The sequence below is a fragment of the Liolophura sinensis genome, chromosome 6 (assembly GCF_032854445.1).
Source record: "Liolophura sinensis isolate JHLJ2023 chromosome 6, CUHK_Ljap_v2, whole genome shotgun sequence".
Taxonomy (NCBI): domain Eukaryota; kingdom Metazoa; phylum Mollusca; class Polyplacophora; order Chitonida; family Chitonidae; genus Liolophura; species Liolophura sinensis.
In genome coordinates this window covers 41,575,056-41,590,306 of record NC_088300.1, presented here as the reverse complement: position 1 = coordinate 41,590,306, position 15,251 = coordinate 41,575,056, and the positions used below count along the sequence as shown (strand labels likewise).

At 37.6% G+C, this 15,251-nt stretch overlaps 1 protein-coding gene across 1 annotated transcript; it reads left to right on the top strand.

Annotated features, from left to right (window-relative positions):
• The first annotated feature begins 987 nt into the window (after positions 1–987).
• On the top strand, positions 988–13,598 carry LOC135467756 (phosphoacetylglucosamine mutase-like). Its single transcript, XM_064745592.1, has 18 exons — positions 988–1,088; positions 3,495–3,565; positions 4,773–4,902; positions 5,396–5,491; positions 5,774–5,847; positions 6,572–6,706; positions 7,319–7,461; positions 7,913–7,955; positions 8,133–8,213; positions 8,585–8,628; positions 8,830–8,943; positions 9,890–9,991; positions 10,268–10,323; positions 11,660–11,723; positions 12,113–12,235; positions 12,662–12,783; positions 13,091–13,142; positions 13,470–13,598. Exons 1-18 carry the CDS (start codon positions 988–990, stop codon positions 13,560–13,562), a joined length of 1,644 nt encoding a protein of 547 aa, XP_064601662.1. The 3' UTR covers positions 13,563–13,598.
• The last annotated feature ends 1,653 nt before the right edge of the window (positions 13,599–15,251 follow it).

Genomic DNA, 15,251 nt, shown 5'->3' with positions numbered 1-15,251 from the left:
CAGGATGTTTTGTTTGTCTTTCCTCATCTTTAAATGCATCAAACCTCGTGACGCAAATGGGATGTGCTTGGTCTTCGTAATTTTACACCTGAGTGATAGATCCAGGCTTATACTTATCATGAACTGAAGTAAAAAACTGCAAATGCATTGTAAGACAAAACTTGGCACCGAAAAGAACTCAAAATAGTGATTGGTGCATTTTTCTGTATTCAAAAATCATTGCACAAGTTTCAAACCTCGTATAACAAAATATTTTAATTAAAGCTGTGATTGAATTTCGGACATAAGTCTTTAGACGTTCGATGAATATGATCTCAACAAGAGATAAGTCATTAAAGGCTTGATTAACTTACCAAGTATGAAGGGCATAGTGAAAAGCATAAAGATGGTCTTCTATACAGTGCTTCCCAGTACACTCATTGACAGCTGATGCAGGATACATATTTTTAAGATCCATGACAGACGAGTGGACCTTTCAGTCCAGGGTATTTGTGCACAATGGTAGTAGGTGAGAGACGTACCGCAATTCTAATTTTAGGACGGGTATTTGTAGTGCTGATCGAAAAATGACATTTCTTACTCTTTTTGTTTGTTTTTTCAAGTAAAGGTATGTACATGTTTAGATGCTGTGACTGAGTGAGAAAAGAGAACTCTTTCTGTGGCAATGACGCGTGCTTTTGCTGGGAAGAGCAGAATAGGTGTCCCAAAAATTGGAGGAGTATTGTAGGAATGCACGGATTACATTATGATTAAAAAATATTGAAACCGTAGAGCTAAAAGTAGGCGCTGTGAAGTAACCGAAATAATGCTGAAAGCAAGCCGAAATCTGTCAAGCTGGAGTTACGAATTCAGGCGACAATTGAATACAGGATCAATACTGACTGAACACGGAAGAGGGCTGCGTCGTCTGCTGCTGAGAACTCTTCTGCGTAAGAAGTCGTATTTAGTGTGGTAAAGTGCGCGGAGGTTGGTTTGCACCACAGCGGCATGGAGTCGATCACGGATCTTGCTCAAAAGATTGCCCAAGAGAAACATCCACGAAAAGTGGACAAAGTTATCCAGTATGGAACAGCAGGATTTCGAACCAGGTAGTATTATCTGCGATGAGGTATAGTTCGTAAATGAATGCTTGTATGAAAGGCCAAGACTCGCCTGTCCACGTCGGCTTGTGCCAGTATTGGAAAAAGAAAGTTGTCTTATGCACCAGACGTCTGATGTGGCTTGTCGGGTATCCACACGCAATGTCCACCTTAATCGAATAATAAATTTAGCTTTAACAGTGTTCAGTAAAATGGAGCAAGAAAGAAATCTGAAAAATAATGATTTTGGGCTATTTTCATTTAAATATATTTAAGCTATATGAACTCCTCTGTGTTATACTGGGTTGGCGTAACATAGCGACAAGTCTGAAAGACTGCATCTCTTTTATTTATACTGGCCCAGCGTCATTGGAGTCTCGACGCACACAATGTTAATTTTGTACAATGAAGGTCCAGACTGATTATCTTTGTTATAGAACAAGTCTCGCACAAATGAAAGACACCAACCTAAAGGTCTGCTTTCTGCACCCACTGCACCGCCACCATTTAATAGATTTATTATAGCTACGAAGGCTTCCACTGCCCCACTTTGAAGCAGGACATGCGCCTAGCTGCTCAACATCGCTTAGGAGTCTTTCGGGGCTAAGCCATAGGAGACCAAATTCACCTTACACTCTTTGCTAAAGCAGCAGTCATTTCGTCTTCACCACAGTTAAGGGTCTGGGTGGTGCATGCGTATGTGAATATGGGGCTGGTGTGCCTTTATTGAGAGAATATACCATGCTGCCACTGAGACTATGATACCCCACCAGCCCAGTATAAAGAGAAGAGTTGAAATAGCCATGTGGGGTTAACCTCTTAGAATTGCCAATGAACCAGTCAGCTGCATACATTTCTACAATGAAACAAGGTACTTTGGGTTCAGAATATATACCCCGTCATAACTACTGTGTGTTATGGAATATGCAAGACTTGATATGTAAATTTTCAGAAAATTCACAGCATTCCAACAGCCCCATTTGTGTTTATTATTTGTGACATTGTTTATGAGATGTTACCGCTTTTCTCTTTTTACTGTTTAATCACTGACTATACCTATAGTAACACTGCTTTACCTGTCTAATATATCCCACAAGTCCTTAATTGTGGCCTTGGAAGGTTATGGTATAATTGTATAAGTCATCTGGCCACACATCTATGGCTAGGTGTAAATCCACACTGCACTGAGAAAAGATTATGAAAACCTCCATTGGTAGAGGTAATGAACTTTAATTGAATATATTTTTCGAAATGACATGGTTTGTCTGGTTAATTTAACATAGAGAGTGATGCCCGTTTGATTAAATGAGAACATGTAAATACGAAAATAATTGAATTACAAAATGTCCCAAAAGAAACATTTTTTCTTATACTGGTACACCTGTGTATAAAGTGAAATTGTAGTTTTTTTGTACTTAGTCCAGTTTAAGCAGTCAGAAGATACCTTTTCACATGTGAAAGAGGAACTGTCAGTGTGATTCATGCACCTTTTTAATGTGATTTTGGAAATAAAACTACATAAATTGAGTTGCCAGCCTCAGGGCTTCGTCAAAAGTATAATTTTATTAGTCTGAGTGGAATAATGCCTGCAGAATATGCTTGAATAAACACCTTGCAAACATGCTAAAAGGTTGAAGAATTACAGTATTGTATAAATATGTGTTAAATATATATACTTCTGTTACTCTTACATGTATGATCAACCTGTATCTGGCCTGTGTTCACATGTCTGACGTCTGTGTTATACCTGCCCACCTATCGGAGGATGTACATGTACATGCTGATGTCAGATAAGGACCTCCATGCATCAATATTGAGCAGGAAGTGTAAATAACAAACCAGAGTCTAATATTTACTTAAGCTTATCGTGAGTTTTGACTGGCAGGTTGATTCTTGAGTAAGTTTTGATCTAGGGGTCGTGATACAGTTAGAGACGGGAGGGGGATGATAGGTTAGTTTTTTGACTGAAGCTGTTCAGAGAATGAATGAATGAATACGAGAATAGTTATATACTTCACCAGTATTGCAGGGGCAAAAAGCTCTTTAGAGAGTGTGTAATAATTTCTGAAACTCTTCAACCTTTTTGCATGTTTGCATGGTGTTCATTCCTGCATATTCTGAGAACATTATTGGGTGTAGATTGATAAAATTATACTTTTTGTGAAATCCTGAAATTTGTTAACCTGTACAATGTAGTTTTGTCTCTGAAAACAAATTAAAAAGGTGTGTAAATCTCACTGAAATTAACGCTTTGTTTTATAGGCAAAAAGATTGAGGAATTTGGATAATAGTGACGCTAGGCTGTGTAACTGTGATGTTTAGGTCAAACCTATGGACACAGTCATGTACAGAATGCTTTGTGCCTGGCGTCAATCTTTCACTCTGTTTACAACTGTTTGTTTTGCTTCATTGCAGAGCTGAGAATCTTGACCATGTTATGTACAGAATGGGATTGCTGGCAGTCCTGCGGTCAAAAGAAAGGAAAGGTGAGGTGATACATGTAACTGGTCTCTTGGCATGTAAAGCTTTGGCCATTGAAAGACGTGTCACGCTGTGGTCACTAAACACGCCAGCTTGACACAGTAAAGGGATACAGAATCCATGCTGACTGGCTGACTGATTTCATGGGTCAAATTCTGCTGCCTTGGTCATGCTTTAATAAATCTGCCATACCAGTACCTAAATGTCAGCTTAGGCATGACAGAAAATTTTACACATATAGGCACAGCTTAGGCATGACAGGAAGTCTTACATGTCGGCATCAAACTATGGAACTGCCTCCCAATACACGTAAAAGAAACCCCTTCCATATCAAGCTTTCAGTCATGCTGCTTAAAATTAGTTATCTTCAGACAACAACTGAAATGTACATGTATGCATGTATGCTTTCACTGTATCAACCATCTAGATAATATCCCATCTCTCTTAACTTTACTTGTTCGGAATCTAAATTTGATATGTCAAAACCTAAAGAGATATGTTCTTGTTTTTCTATTTTTTTATGTTTTTTATTTTTTTATGTTTTATACTTAGATGTGTTATGATAGAAAACCTTTTCGTAAGGCTCAGTCCCTGTAACACTCTTGCACACATGTGCATTATTCAGACCAAACAGTGGGCCGTCTCCCACTACCCTAATTCTCTTGCTGGTTGGGACAGTTGTGGGGACAGCACTATTGGTTGTGTTGTTGGTTTTTGTATGTATGAATGTATGAACCGTCGCTTTTCAACCTACACGATGCTTTATATTGTTTTATGTATATTGATGTATATTTTGCTGGGACTCTGAAGTACATGCTTCCTATATATTGTTTTGTCTGTGAAGGCCTTGGTGAAGAACAGTTTCATTATAGCTTGACCGAGCTACCTTTGATAAATAAAGATATTATTATTATACAGCCTGGAAATGCCTATCTCTCACACCAACCAATCAGAATGGATTCTGTAGCCCATTAAAGTACCAGTATTCTGATGTTGAACCCTGGATACACATTTACATATGTGTGATATATGTATATTTCGGTTGAGCGCATACTGACAACAAATACATAATGTAATTTATTATTGATGGTATTTTACCTGTATGGAACACAAAAGATTGTATGTCCAATTTGAAATGTGATTAAAAGTAAAAACATTATTAAAACACATGAATTAAGTTAAACTCAGTCTTGGTGTATTTGTTTTCTTCAGCCACCATTGGTGTGATGATCACAGCTTCTCACAACCCAGAGGAAGATAATGGAGTCAAACTGATAGACCCCCATGGGGAAATGTTAGAGGCCTCTTGGGAAGTACATGCCACTCACATTGCTAATGTACCGTAAGTTTGGTCCATGATTGGTTTTCTCATTCCTTGATAGGAATTGTAGCATAATTTTATGCTGAGTGGAATCTTTTGCTGTTAAATAGGCAGATTTTTTGAGATCTTCTTGAATAGATTAATTTGAAATGCTTGCTGAGTCCATCCTTTAAACATTCTGTGTTTTGCATAACCCAACCCTATCTGGAACAATATCATTTGTATGGTAAGGAATTCTTGCTTGTATTATTCTTGTTGATGGAAAAGGTTGAGATTTTAAAGAAATTAACATTGAGAGATAAATTTTTAAAATTATCAAAACCCAATAAAGATTTCAATGTAGGGCTGTTTTTTGGAGGGTTGATCTGGTTTTCCCCAGCAAACATATTTGTAATAATAACCTGAAACATTCATGTCTAATTCATTGACTTTATAAAGTCAGATAGTTATACTGGTAGTACATAAGATGTCTGTGATGTGTTATATATATGTTTTATATGATGTATTATAACAGGGATGATGGCTTGGCAGAGTCTCTACGGACTCTTATACAAAAGGAAAACATTGACATGTCTGTGGAAGGATATATATATGTGGCAAAGGATACCCGGTAAGTGTTTATAATGTTTGTTTATTGTCTGAATATATCCTGATTGTTAGTATTGATTATCACGACTTTAGACTTAGAATAGAATTCCGCTGTAACTTACTGAAAGATACCACAAAAATAATTCCTTTGATACTATTTGTATACCAGAAGAAAACAATATTGAAATACAAAGGAAGAGATCTGCTCACTCTAGCCTTTAAGCTGCCATTATAGCCAAAATGGCGTCACATTGTTCACACAATTACATGTAGAGTTAATCATTTTCACCCCACCCTGTTTCAGACCTAGTAGCTCATCATTATCTCAGGCTGTCATGGATGGTGTTTCAGCTCTGAAGACAAATGCAAAGGACTATGGTAATTTGTTTATTGAGGAAGTGTACATTGAAGAAATTAAGGGAAATTGTATTTTAACTTTTCTGTTTTTTTTTTCTTGCTTTTAAACATTATGCATAAAATTTACGTCTTGTTGAGGACATGACTTGATATGGATCTGCAACCTGCTAATAAATACTACAAGACTCTAACGTACACAACGTTTTATAAAATTTGAATAATAATTTTGCCTTATATGCAGATATGGTGGTGTTTATCACTTGCCAAATGTCATAAGTGATACCATTTGTAACCAACAAGTGCCAATAGTTATGTGGAAAAAAAAAATTTACATTATTACACACCTTCCACATTTGCCTATCATTCAAGATTGTGGCAAACATGCCCCATGTAACTCCTATTACACATGGTCATGACAAAAGTGATGTCACCATGGCGTCATACAGTGACACCATATCTTTTCTGTCCTGTACAAATTTTTGTGCCATTCATAAAAATATTACAAGTTTTGCTGCCTTCATTTTTTGTGTGAAAATTTCATTTTTAGCTACCAAATATTGCTCCCTGGTTGAATTGATCGATGTTCAGTGTATAATAAATAATATAGAATGAATACAGGCTGATGTGGAATATTTGTCCGCCACACAAAAATAGAACTCGTCCACGTCATCTTGCATTCTTTCTATAACCTATAACTAAGACCTGGTAGCAAACACAGTAGATGAACAAACTAATCATGTTGCAGGCCTTTTGACAACACCACAGCTGCATTACATGGTTACATGTAAAAACACCGAAGGCTCATACGGAACTGATACAGAGGAAGGCTATTACCAGAAACTCTCCTCAGCATTTAAACTGCTCCATAAAAACGTGAGTTGTATCAAGAGCTGCTGTGACTTCAAGTGTTAATGAGTTTATTTTGATAATAGGATCACCAGATGTTTGAAAATAGACTGCCATTGTAGTTTGTGCATATTTCATCCTCATGAGATATGCATCACTTTTTGTGACTACATTCGTAATTTGTGCCTACAAAGCAATATTTCGTGTACAGTACTATATTTGACTCTTAACAGTCTCTTAGTACATGTATGTGTAGGTTTGAAACTGATATAATGAAGGGTTAAGGACAATCTCATAGTATTTTAACAGCTAGTCCACTAGCCTTCATTCCTCAAGTATAAAGATGTGCATATCCCCAGCCTGCTGACCAAAAGTTGTTGTAAATAGTTACAATAACCTGGTTATGACGCCTGGTTTTGTCTTCATTTTTTTTTTTTTTCGTGATATTCCTAGTAAACAACTAGAAGGTAATGTTTTGCACTTCAGGTCTTGATATATGGGTTTTATATATAATATGAACTACTTTTATTAAGACTAGTTGCTGCTTTTTAATTCCGTTGGGGCTAGAAGAGATCCTCCAGAAAATTCTCCATGCCTGTAGTCCTGAGCTGTTGTGGGTTACATTTTGTATACAGGCTTCCTCTAGGGACCAAGTACTCCCCTGTCACTGTAGTGGATGCTGCCAATGGTGTGGGGGCTGTGAAGCTTAAAGAGATGCAGAAATACATTGGGGAGACATTAAAGATAACAGTATACAACGATGGATCAAGTGGCAAGCTAAATCTACAGGTATATTAACTCTCATGTATCTAGAAAAATGCTCTTGAACATGTTCTTAGGATGTTTTCCTCGTAAGCATGAGATCAAGGCCCTGGTGCAGCCTAAGGCTTTAAAGTGTCAGTTTTTGTAATTCTTAGTACTTCACTTTGCACTGAGCATGCTTTAGAAGTCATGAGACGGTGTCAGTGTACTGTGTGGTGTCATTTCTGGTGTCCTCAGCATTGCATTTCATTGAGGCGGCACTATAGATATTTCAGCATTGAGGCTGGCTTTTTAAAATCAGTTTTCAACTCACTAGCAGGTGAAGAGGACATAATTATTCTAATTTAATATATGTAAGAAAACTTCTTGTACAATATTTTGCCAAGGAAAGCAAGATAGAAGATCAGTTACTTCTTATTGCTACTGAACTATGACGATTCAATTAATGTGTTTCCCATACTTCTTTTTTTCTAATCAGTGTGGAGCAGACTATGTTAAAGTTCAACAGAAGGGGCCAATTGGTAAGAAATACCATATTTGGTCATAATTTTGTCTTATTTCTTAATAAATGTTTAATAAATCGGGACTTTATCCATCTTTGCCTAGTTACATACATGTATCCACTGACCATCAAAGGCATGTGATTGATGTGAGAGTGATTAGGCATGCTAACACAGGCCATGTTTTCTCTGTAACAGGCTGTAACGCAGATGCTGGGGTAAAACTGGTGTCTTTTGATGGAGATGCTGATAGAATTGTCTTCTACTTCTTTGACAAAGGTAACTGATCATAAGCATCTTCTCTTGACTTCATTTAACTTAAATATATTATATTTGCGTAATTTTTCAGTACAAACAAGTAATTTAAATGTTTTTCTGTGGCTTAGTTTGAATAAAGGCTACATGTGCAGGCTGGAGTGTCTGATTATGAAATGATGAACGTTTATTTGAATGAGCCACAACTTCTGCATGAAACCAGAATATTCATAAGTGTCACAAAAAAGCAATAAACACGTCTTAAAAATACATGAATAGTACTTCAAGGTGACTTCACATTTTTTCTTCCAATACATATTTCTTTTCAGAGTTGTTATTAACTGTATTAAACGTTCTTAATTATTATTCATTGTTTGCAACTTTTTTCTATACAGATGGAAAATTTCATCTCCTTGATGGTGATAAAATAGCAACATTGGTAAGTTTTATTTAAATATTTACACTGGTGATAATTTAGGATTCAGTCATGGTAAAACTCCTTTTTATTGGAATAAATATGCTGTGATTTAAATTGCTTCATGTGTAGATGTAAGGTTGGTACTGCCTTAAATACCTAGGCATATTCTGTCATATATACATGTATATATGTAAACCAAATAATCTTGTTCTTTCCCCTCAGGTGGCTGGGTATTTGACAAACCTGGTAACACAGAGTGGCCTCAAGCTGAAACTGGGCCTGGTTCAAACTGCCTACGCTAATGGCAGCTCAACCAAGTACATCAGACAACAGCTGGTAAGCTCATTAGACCTGCATTGTTTTGTTGTCATGGATTTACGTCTTTATCCTTGTAACATTTAAGGGGCCTCCGTGGCTCAGTTGGTTAGCGCGCTAGCTCAGCGTAATGACCCAGGAGTCTCTCACCAATGCGGTCGCTGTGAGTTTAAGTCGAGCTCATGCTGGCTTCCTCTCCGGCCGTACATGGGAAGGTCTGCAACCTGCGGATGGGTCGTGGGTTTCCCCCGGGGCTCTGCCTGGTTTCCTGCCGCCATAATGCTGGCCGCCGTCGTATAAGTGAAATATGCTTGAGTACGGTGTAAAACACCAATCAAATAAATAAATAAATAAATTGTGACATTTATTAGAAACAAACACCGCATCTTGCTGTGTACTTGACAAACCTCCCAATTTGAAGACTAGCTGGAGTTTGATTTGAAGCTGCAGTCACATTGGGGCCTGTGTCTGAAAAATCACAAATCTGGCTTGTGATAGTTCATCCACATAAAGAATTGTCAGCAGAGAAAGATTTCATGTCACAAACCTTCCTTGATTCTTGGATGAAGCTGTTAACAAGGTTTCAAGCATGGTTTATAGGATAAACGTATCCCTGACTTTTTAAAATAAGTGAAATAGGACCACTTTCTAATTTCCACATGACCAGGGCATGTGGTCATGTTTTGAGCCTTGTAAAGCAGACTGTTGAAAGTCTGACTTAATATCTTAATATAGATTCGTCATGTAAGGAGGTTAATAAGGTACCTGCCAAAGGGTGGTGGTTTTCCTGCACTCATACATCTGACCGCTCTTACATAGTGGAATATTCCTCACTGTGGAATGTAAAACAAAACCCGTTAACTATAAATAAATAATGAAATAGCATAAATGTCAATAAGATAAAAATTCCCCATGTGTTCTAGCTTTAAAATCATTCCAAAGACAAGTATCTGTGTTGATGTTTCAGAAAATTCCTGTTGCCTGTGTTCCTACAGGAGTCAAACATTTACACCACAAAGCTTTAGAGTACGATGTTGGGGTGTATTTCGAGGCAAACGGACATGGCACGGTAAGATTAAAATTCCTGTTGCCTGTGTTCCTACAGGAGTCAAACATTTGCACTGCAAAGCTTTAGAGTATGATGTTGGTTGTATTTCGAGGCAAACGGACATGGCATGGTAAGATTAATACTGAACATGTCACCCTGGATAACTTGTAGTTTCCGTAGTGTGTATGATGATGTAAAATGAATGCATTATGTTGGTAAATTTTGGTGATACTGGGCATATTCTGTAGGTGTAGTGAAATCTTGTGTGTCTATCAAGCTTACATTTCTCATTTTCAGGTAGTGTTTAGTGATGACGCCATGAATCAGGTGAAAAAGGCTGCTTCTGATGAAAGGTACGCTGGTGAAGAATTTTTCTAAACAGGCTATTCATAAACCAGACCGCTGTTATATCAGTGAACAATTCATGTTATATCAGTGAACAATTCATGATATATCAGTGAACAATTCATGTTATATCAGTGAACAATTCATGAGCACACCAATTAAAAATATAAGTAGATTATTAGATTAGATAATTAGATTATTAGATCTGTTGAAGAATTTTATGTCTTGTATAGTTCATTCCTGAAACAAATACTGTAAAGATTAGGTGAACAAAAAGTCTGCCACTGTATATGCATAGAAAAAAATTATATAGGACACAGTTATCACAGAAAAATATGTAAAAAAATTCTATGAAGTTTCGAAAGCAGAGAAAATGAAGTTCAGCATTGGGATATGACACTGAGGGACAATTCACTGCGGGTAGCCATGTTGTAGAAGCCCTTATGAACTTGGCCAATCTCTTGTGCTGAAACCGTCACGTGATAATTGGCTGTCTCGCCAAAAAACCTATTAGCTCTCGATTGTCAGTGTGGTTTCTCATATTGTATTTTTTCGGTTAGTGTAAGTGTTAAACTGATGCATTTTATGAGAAGGGAACTGGGAACTGCTGCCCAGGCCACAATGACTATATGTTGGGCAGGATACTGCAGTAACTTGTCAGGGTGAGCTGGTAAGAAAACCCCCTCTGGAGAGTTATTGCTTGTAGAAAAATATCTCATTATTTTGTTAGCAAAGTCAGATTTTTTACAAAAATATCTTCCCAAAATCTGAATGAAGGAGTCTGTTATCAATTGGAAGGTACTGCTGCGTTCGGTAAGCTCCCTGAAGTCGGTACAACCAGCTAAGCCAAAATCTTACACCCATTCAAGACGAGGGCGAGTAGGATGGCTAAAACACAATGGTTGTGTCCATAAACATCGCCCTAACTGAGCGCCAAACTAAAAGAAACATCAGCCCTCTGATTACGGAACAGAGCTGATACTCTTTGGTTGGATATCAGGCGTTTTTGTTTGTATTTTCTCATTGTCACATTATTCAATACCGATATTACGGGAGAGCTCCTTGGTTTTGTGGCATCATTCTAGATGATTTTAACATGGCAAAATGGCATCTCCAAATGAGTGGCTAGGGAAAGGCGATTGTTTGCTATGTATTTTGTTGATAAGTAGTGTAGAACTTCTTAAATATTTTTAGAACATCTCTGAAACACCACTGTATTAATTAATTCAGCTTTAATGGCAGGCTTTATGTTCACTTTCAGCTTTCAGCTTGTGACATTTTTTTTTTTTTTTGGGCATGTACATTTTACTGATATATACAGGTGGTGCGTAATTTTCTGTTTAGTCGACCAGAGAGTGAGAGAAAAGGTGCTCGGAATCTCAGCACTGTGATAGACGTCATCAACCAGGTAGGTATTTCTGCTGATGCTTGCATGTATACTCAATGACTTAAGGCTGTACATGGGAAGGTCTGTCAGCAACCTGCGGATGGTTGTGGGTTGTCTTCGGGCTCCGCCTGGTTTCCTCCCACCATATTGCTGGTCGCTGCCATATAAGTGAAATATTCTTGAGTATGGTGTAAAACACCAATCAAATAAATAAATGACTTGTATGTGTGCAAGACAGGGCTGTATAAAGTTGTTGGTCATTGTGATCTCATTCATACACATGACTATTTTAGATGCCATTCAAAATTTTTGAACCCTTGATTTTCTTATGGTCAGAAACAGTGAAGTTTTTTGACTGTGAAAAGAAGATCTCAGTGGATTCACACAATTAGCTGTTTGCACTTTTTCAGACAGTAGGGGATGCGATATCAGATCTGTTGCTAGTGGAGATTGTTTTATGTGTAAGAGATTGGAGCCTAGAGGATTGGGATAAAGCTTACACAGACTTACCAAACAGACAGCTCAAAGTGAAGGTAAGTCAGCCCTGTTGTTTATATTTTGTGGCTACAGTTTAAAATCTCAAAACCTACGTCTAGTTAGGTAGCTAGTATCTTCTCTGTAATGAATGCAAGTTAAAGCTGCAGTCATGACATCACTGATCTAGTTCACATCAAGGTGTTTTATATTATTTCATGAATGTAAGTTTAGTCATATGATATATTTGAGTGAAATATTTGATTAATGGGATGTCTAACATTTTGTGAGGTTTGTGTGAAGGATATGTTTGACCAAAAGGGCTTATGTGATTGTGAGGTTTGATATTATGTGAGGTACGTGTGTGTGTGAGACAAATGTTTTGTTGTTATTTGTGAAATTTATAACACGTACATGTGTGTGGGAGTCACATATTCGGCGATGTGGGACGCAGATAAATGCCTGGCATTCCTCCTGTGCTCTAGGTGAAGGACCGTACTGTGATAAAGACGAGTGACGCTGAGAGGAAGGCAGACTCGCCTCCCGGACTACAGGAGGCAGTGGACAGTCTGGTAGAGAAGTACCCCTCTGGGCGCTCCTTTGTCAGGTAAGCATTGAATCAAGGCAGGAATCCATAAGCAGGCGATATTCGTCGTTCATGGCATGGATTTATATGAACAATGCAACATAAAACCCTAATCATTAATTCACTGAAAAAAAATCCTAACTTTGTTAAAGTTACCACGAGAAAATAAAACATAGTACAGCACCTATTGCTGACATGTATATAAGGTCATGTATATAAGGTCATGTGTATTAGGTCATCTCTCTCTCTCTCTCTCTCTCTCTGGTGCTTGTTCCAGTGAACACCAGATGTATTTACCTTATTTTATGTTTCTCTTTCACTGTATCAGACCGTCAGGAACAGAGGATGTGGTCCGAGTGTATGCTGAGGCTGAGACACAGGTACAGACATTTTCTTCAAATAGATTTGGCTGATTAAGCCAGTTTTTGTGGTCAAGGACTTGTCTGCAGGAAGAGATACATGTACCTTAGAAAAGAAAAGTGTTCATTCCTTTACCCAGTATGTGTGCTGAACTATATGTTTCCTTCATTCACATATACCTAAGCATTTTGAACTACAGAGCCAAATAAACATTGCCTTAATTTCTCAATCTGATAACCGCCATGTGTTTTACTTTTATTCTTGTCCCAGGGAAAACCCCAGGGAAACACCGTGGTTTTATGAGTGTTCACTTACTTTGTTTTACTCTCTCTCACTTTCTCTTTCAGGCTGATGCTGATATGCTGGGGTATGAAGTTAGCGTCAAGGTTTACGAGCTAGCAGGGGGCGTAGGAGACAAGCCCAGCCCACCTGCAAAGTGAGGAAGAGACCCTCCCTCCCTCCGGTCCGATACCCACAGTAGTGGGCTGGCTGCTGGCGGAGAGTTTTCTGCCCCTGACCCCAAAACTTAGTGTCTGTCACATTCCATAAATAATACACCAAATCAGTACGTAAGGAAATCTGCTGTTATTCATAAATTATAAATTTTGAGAGTTCTATATTTGTAATCTGTATATATCTGGTAGTTACCACACTATGTATTATGGGTTATGGTTTTAATAATATACATTGTTTCTGGCTTTTTCTTATCCATTATGTCCATTATTTCACTACACCATATATATTCGACTTTGAATGTATCCATGAACAATACTTTTGAGAGAAGAAATTTTATTCCTTGCCTTTTAACCAAACCTCCAAAAAAAGGGTGATGATGTTTTCTACAGCCTAGTCATTCACACAATTTTCTATTCCCTGGAGCAAGTTAAACAGATTTTATTTATTCTGTATATTGCCTGAAAAAAGATATTCACTATAAATGATATAGGAGATTATACCAATACTGTTACATGGTAATTCATGGTGTATGTTCGTATGAATTTATGACTGTGATGAATTTTAAGGAAATCCCTCTTTATGATTAAAGTGTGTGTGTAAAGTGTGGCAAGAGGCATTTTTATCATGTCGTTTTCAAATCAGTCCTTTTCTGAAAGTAAACTCTACCAGATCACAAACTTCCAAGATCATTTATATAAAAGTCATTAAAAATGTCATTACCACATGTTCAAGTTTTATGCAAAAGACATTTGTGTTTGTCTCTTACAGTGTGTGATATCATTTGATTGATGTTTAATGCCACCAAGATTTTTTAACATACAATGGTTGTCAGTTGTATGGGAGGAGAAAACCAGAGTAAACCATTGAAACCTAGGAAGTTATCGATGAACATGCGTGATCTTTAACAGACGCTCAACTCACCAAGGCCCCGGGAACAGTGAGAACAATGGAACCTACAAATTCCGTGCTGAATGAATGATAATTACAATGATTATTATGGACCAATGTGAATCTGCTGGAAATGCTGGAGTGTCGCAGCTCAGCACATGTGAACGGGACATCAGAAAGAGTGTACTACACATGTACAAGTAATGGTTCTTAATTTTCTGTAAAGAACAGATATGGATGTTGTATTAACTAAAGTAAAAAAGGCTTGAGTAAAATATTACATGTAATGAAAGAGATTACAAGAAGAGGTTCAAAATGCATGATTGTGGTAAAACCTCACCAACCACACCACACTGTCGTCGTTCAAACCGCATGATTATGGTAAAACCTTACCAAACACACCACACTGTCGTCTTCAAACCGCGTGATTGTGGTAAAACCATACCAACCACACCACACTGTCTTCAAAACGCATGATTATGGTAAAACCTTACCAACCACACCAAACTGTCGTCTTCAAACCGCATGATTGTAGTAAAACCTTACCAACCACACCACACTGTCTTCAAAACGCATGCTTATAGTAATACCTCACCAACCACACCACACTGTCGTCTTTCAAAGAAGAATCAAACACAGTAATGTTGAAAATTTTGACAAATTTTTATCTTCAAACGTAGTGCTTGAACCATGCAGCATTTTGGGGGTGTTCTAAGCCCATTGCTCACATGGATGCAGTAATAAAAACACATGTATATGTACCTCAGGCAACAACAAAAATAGTG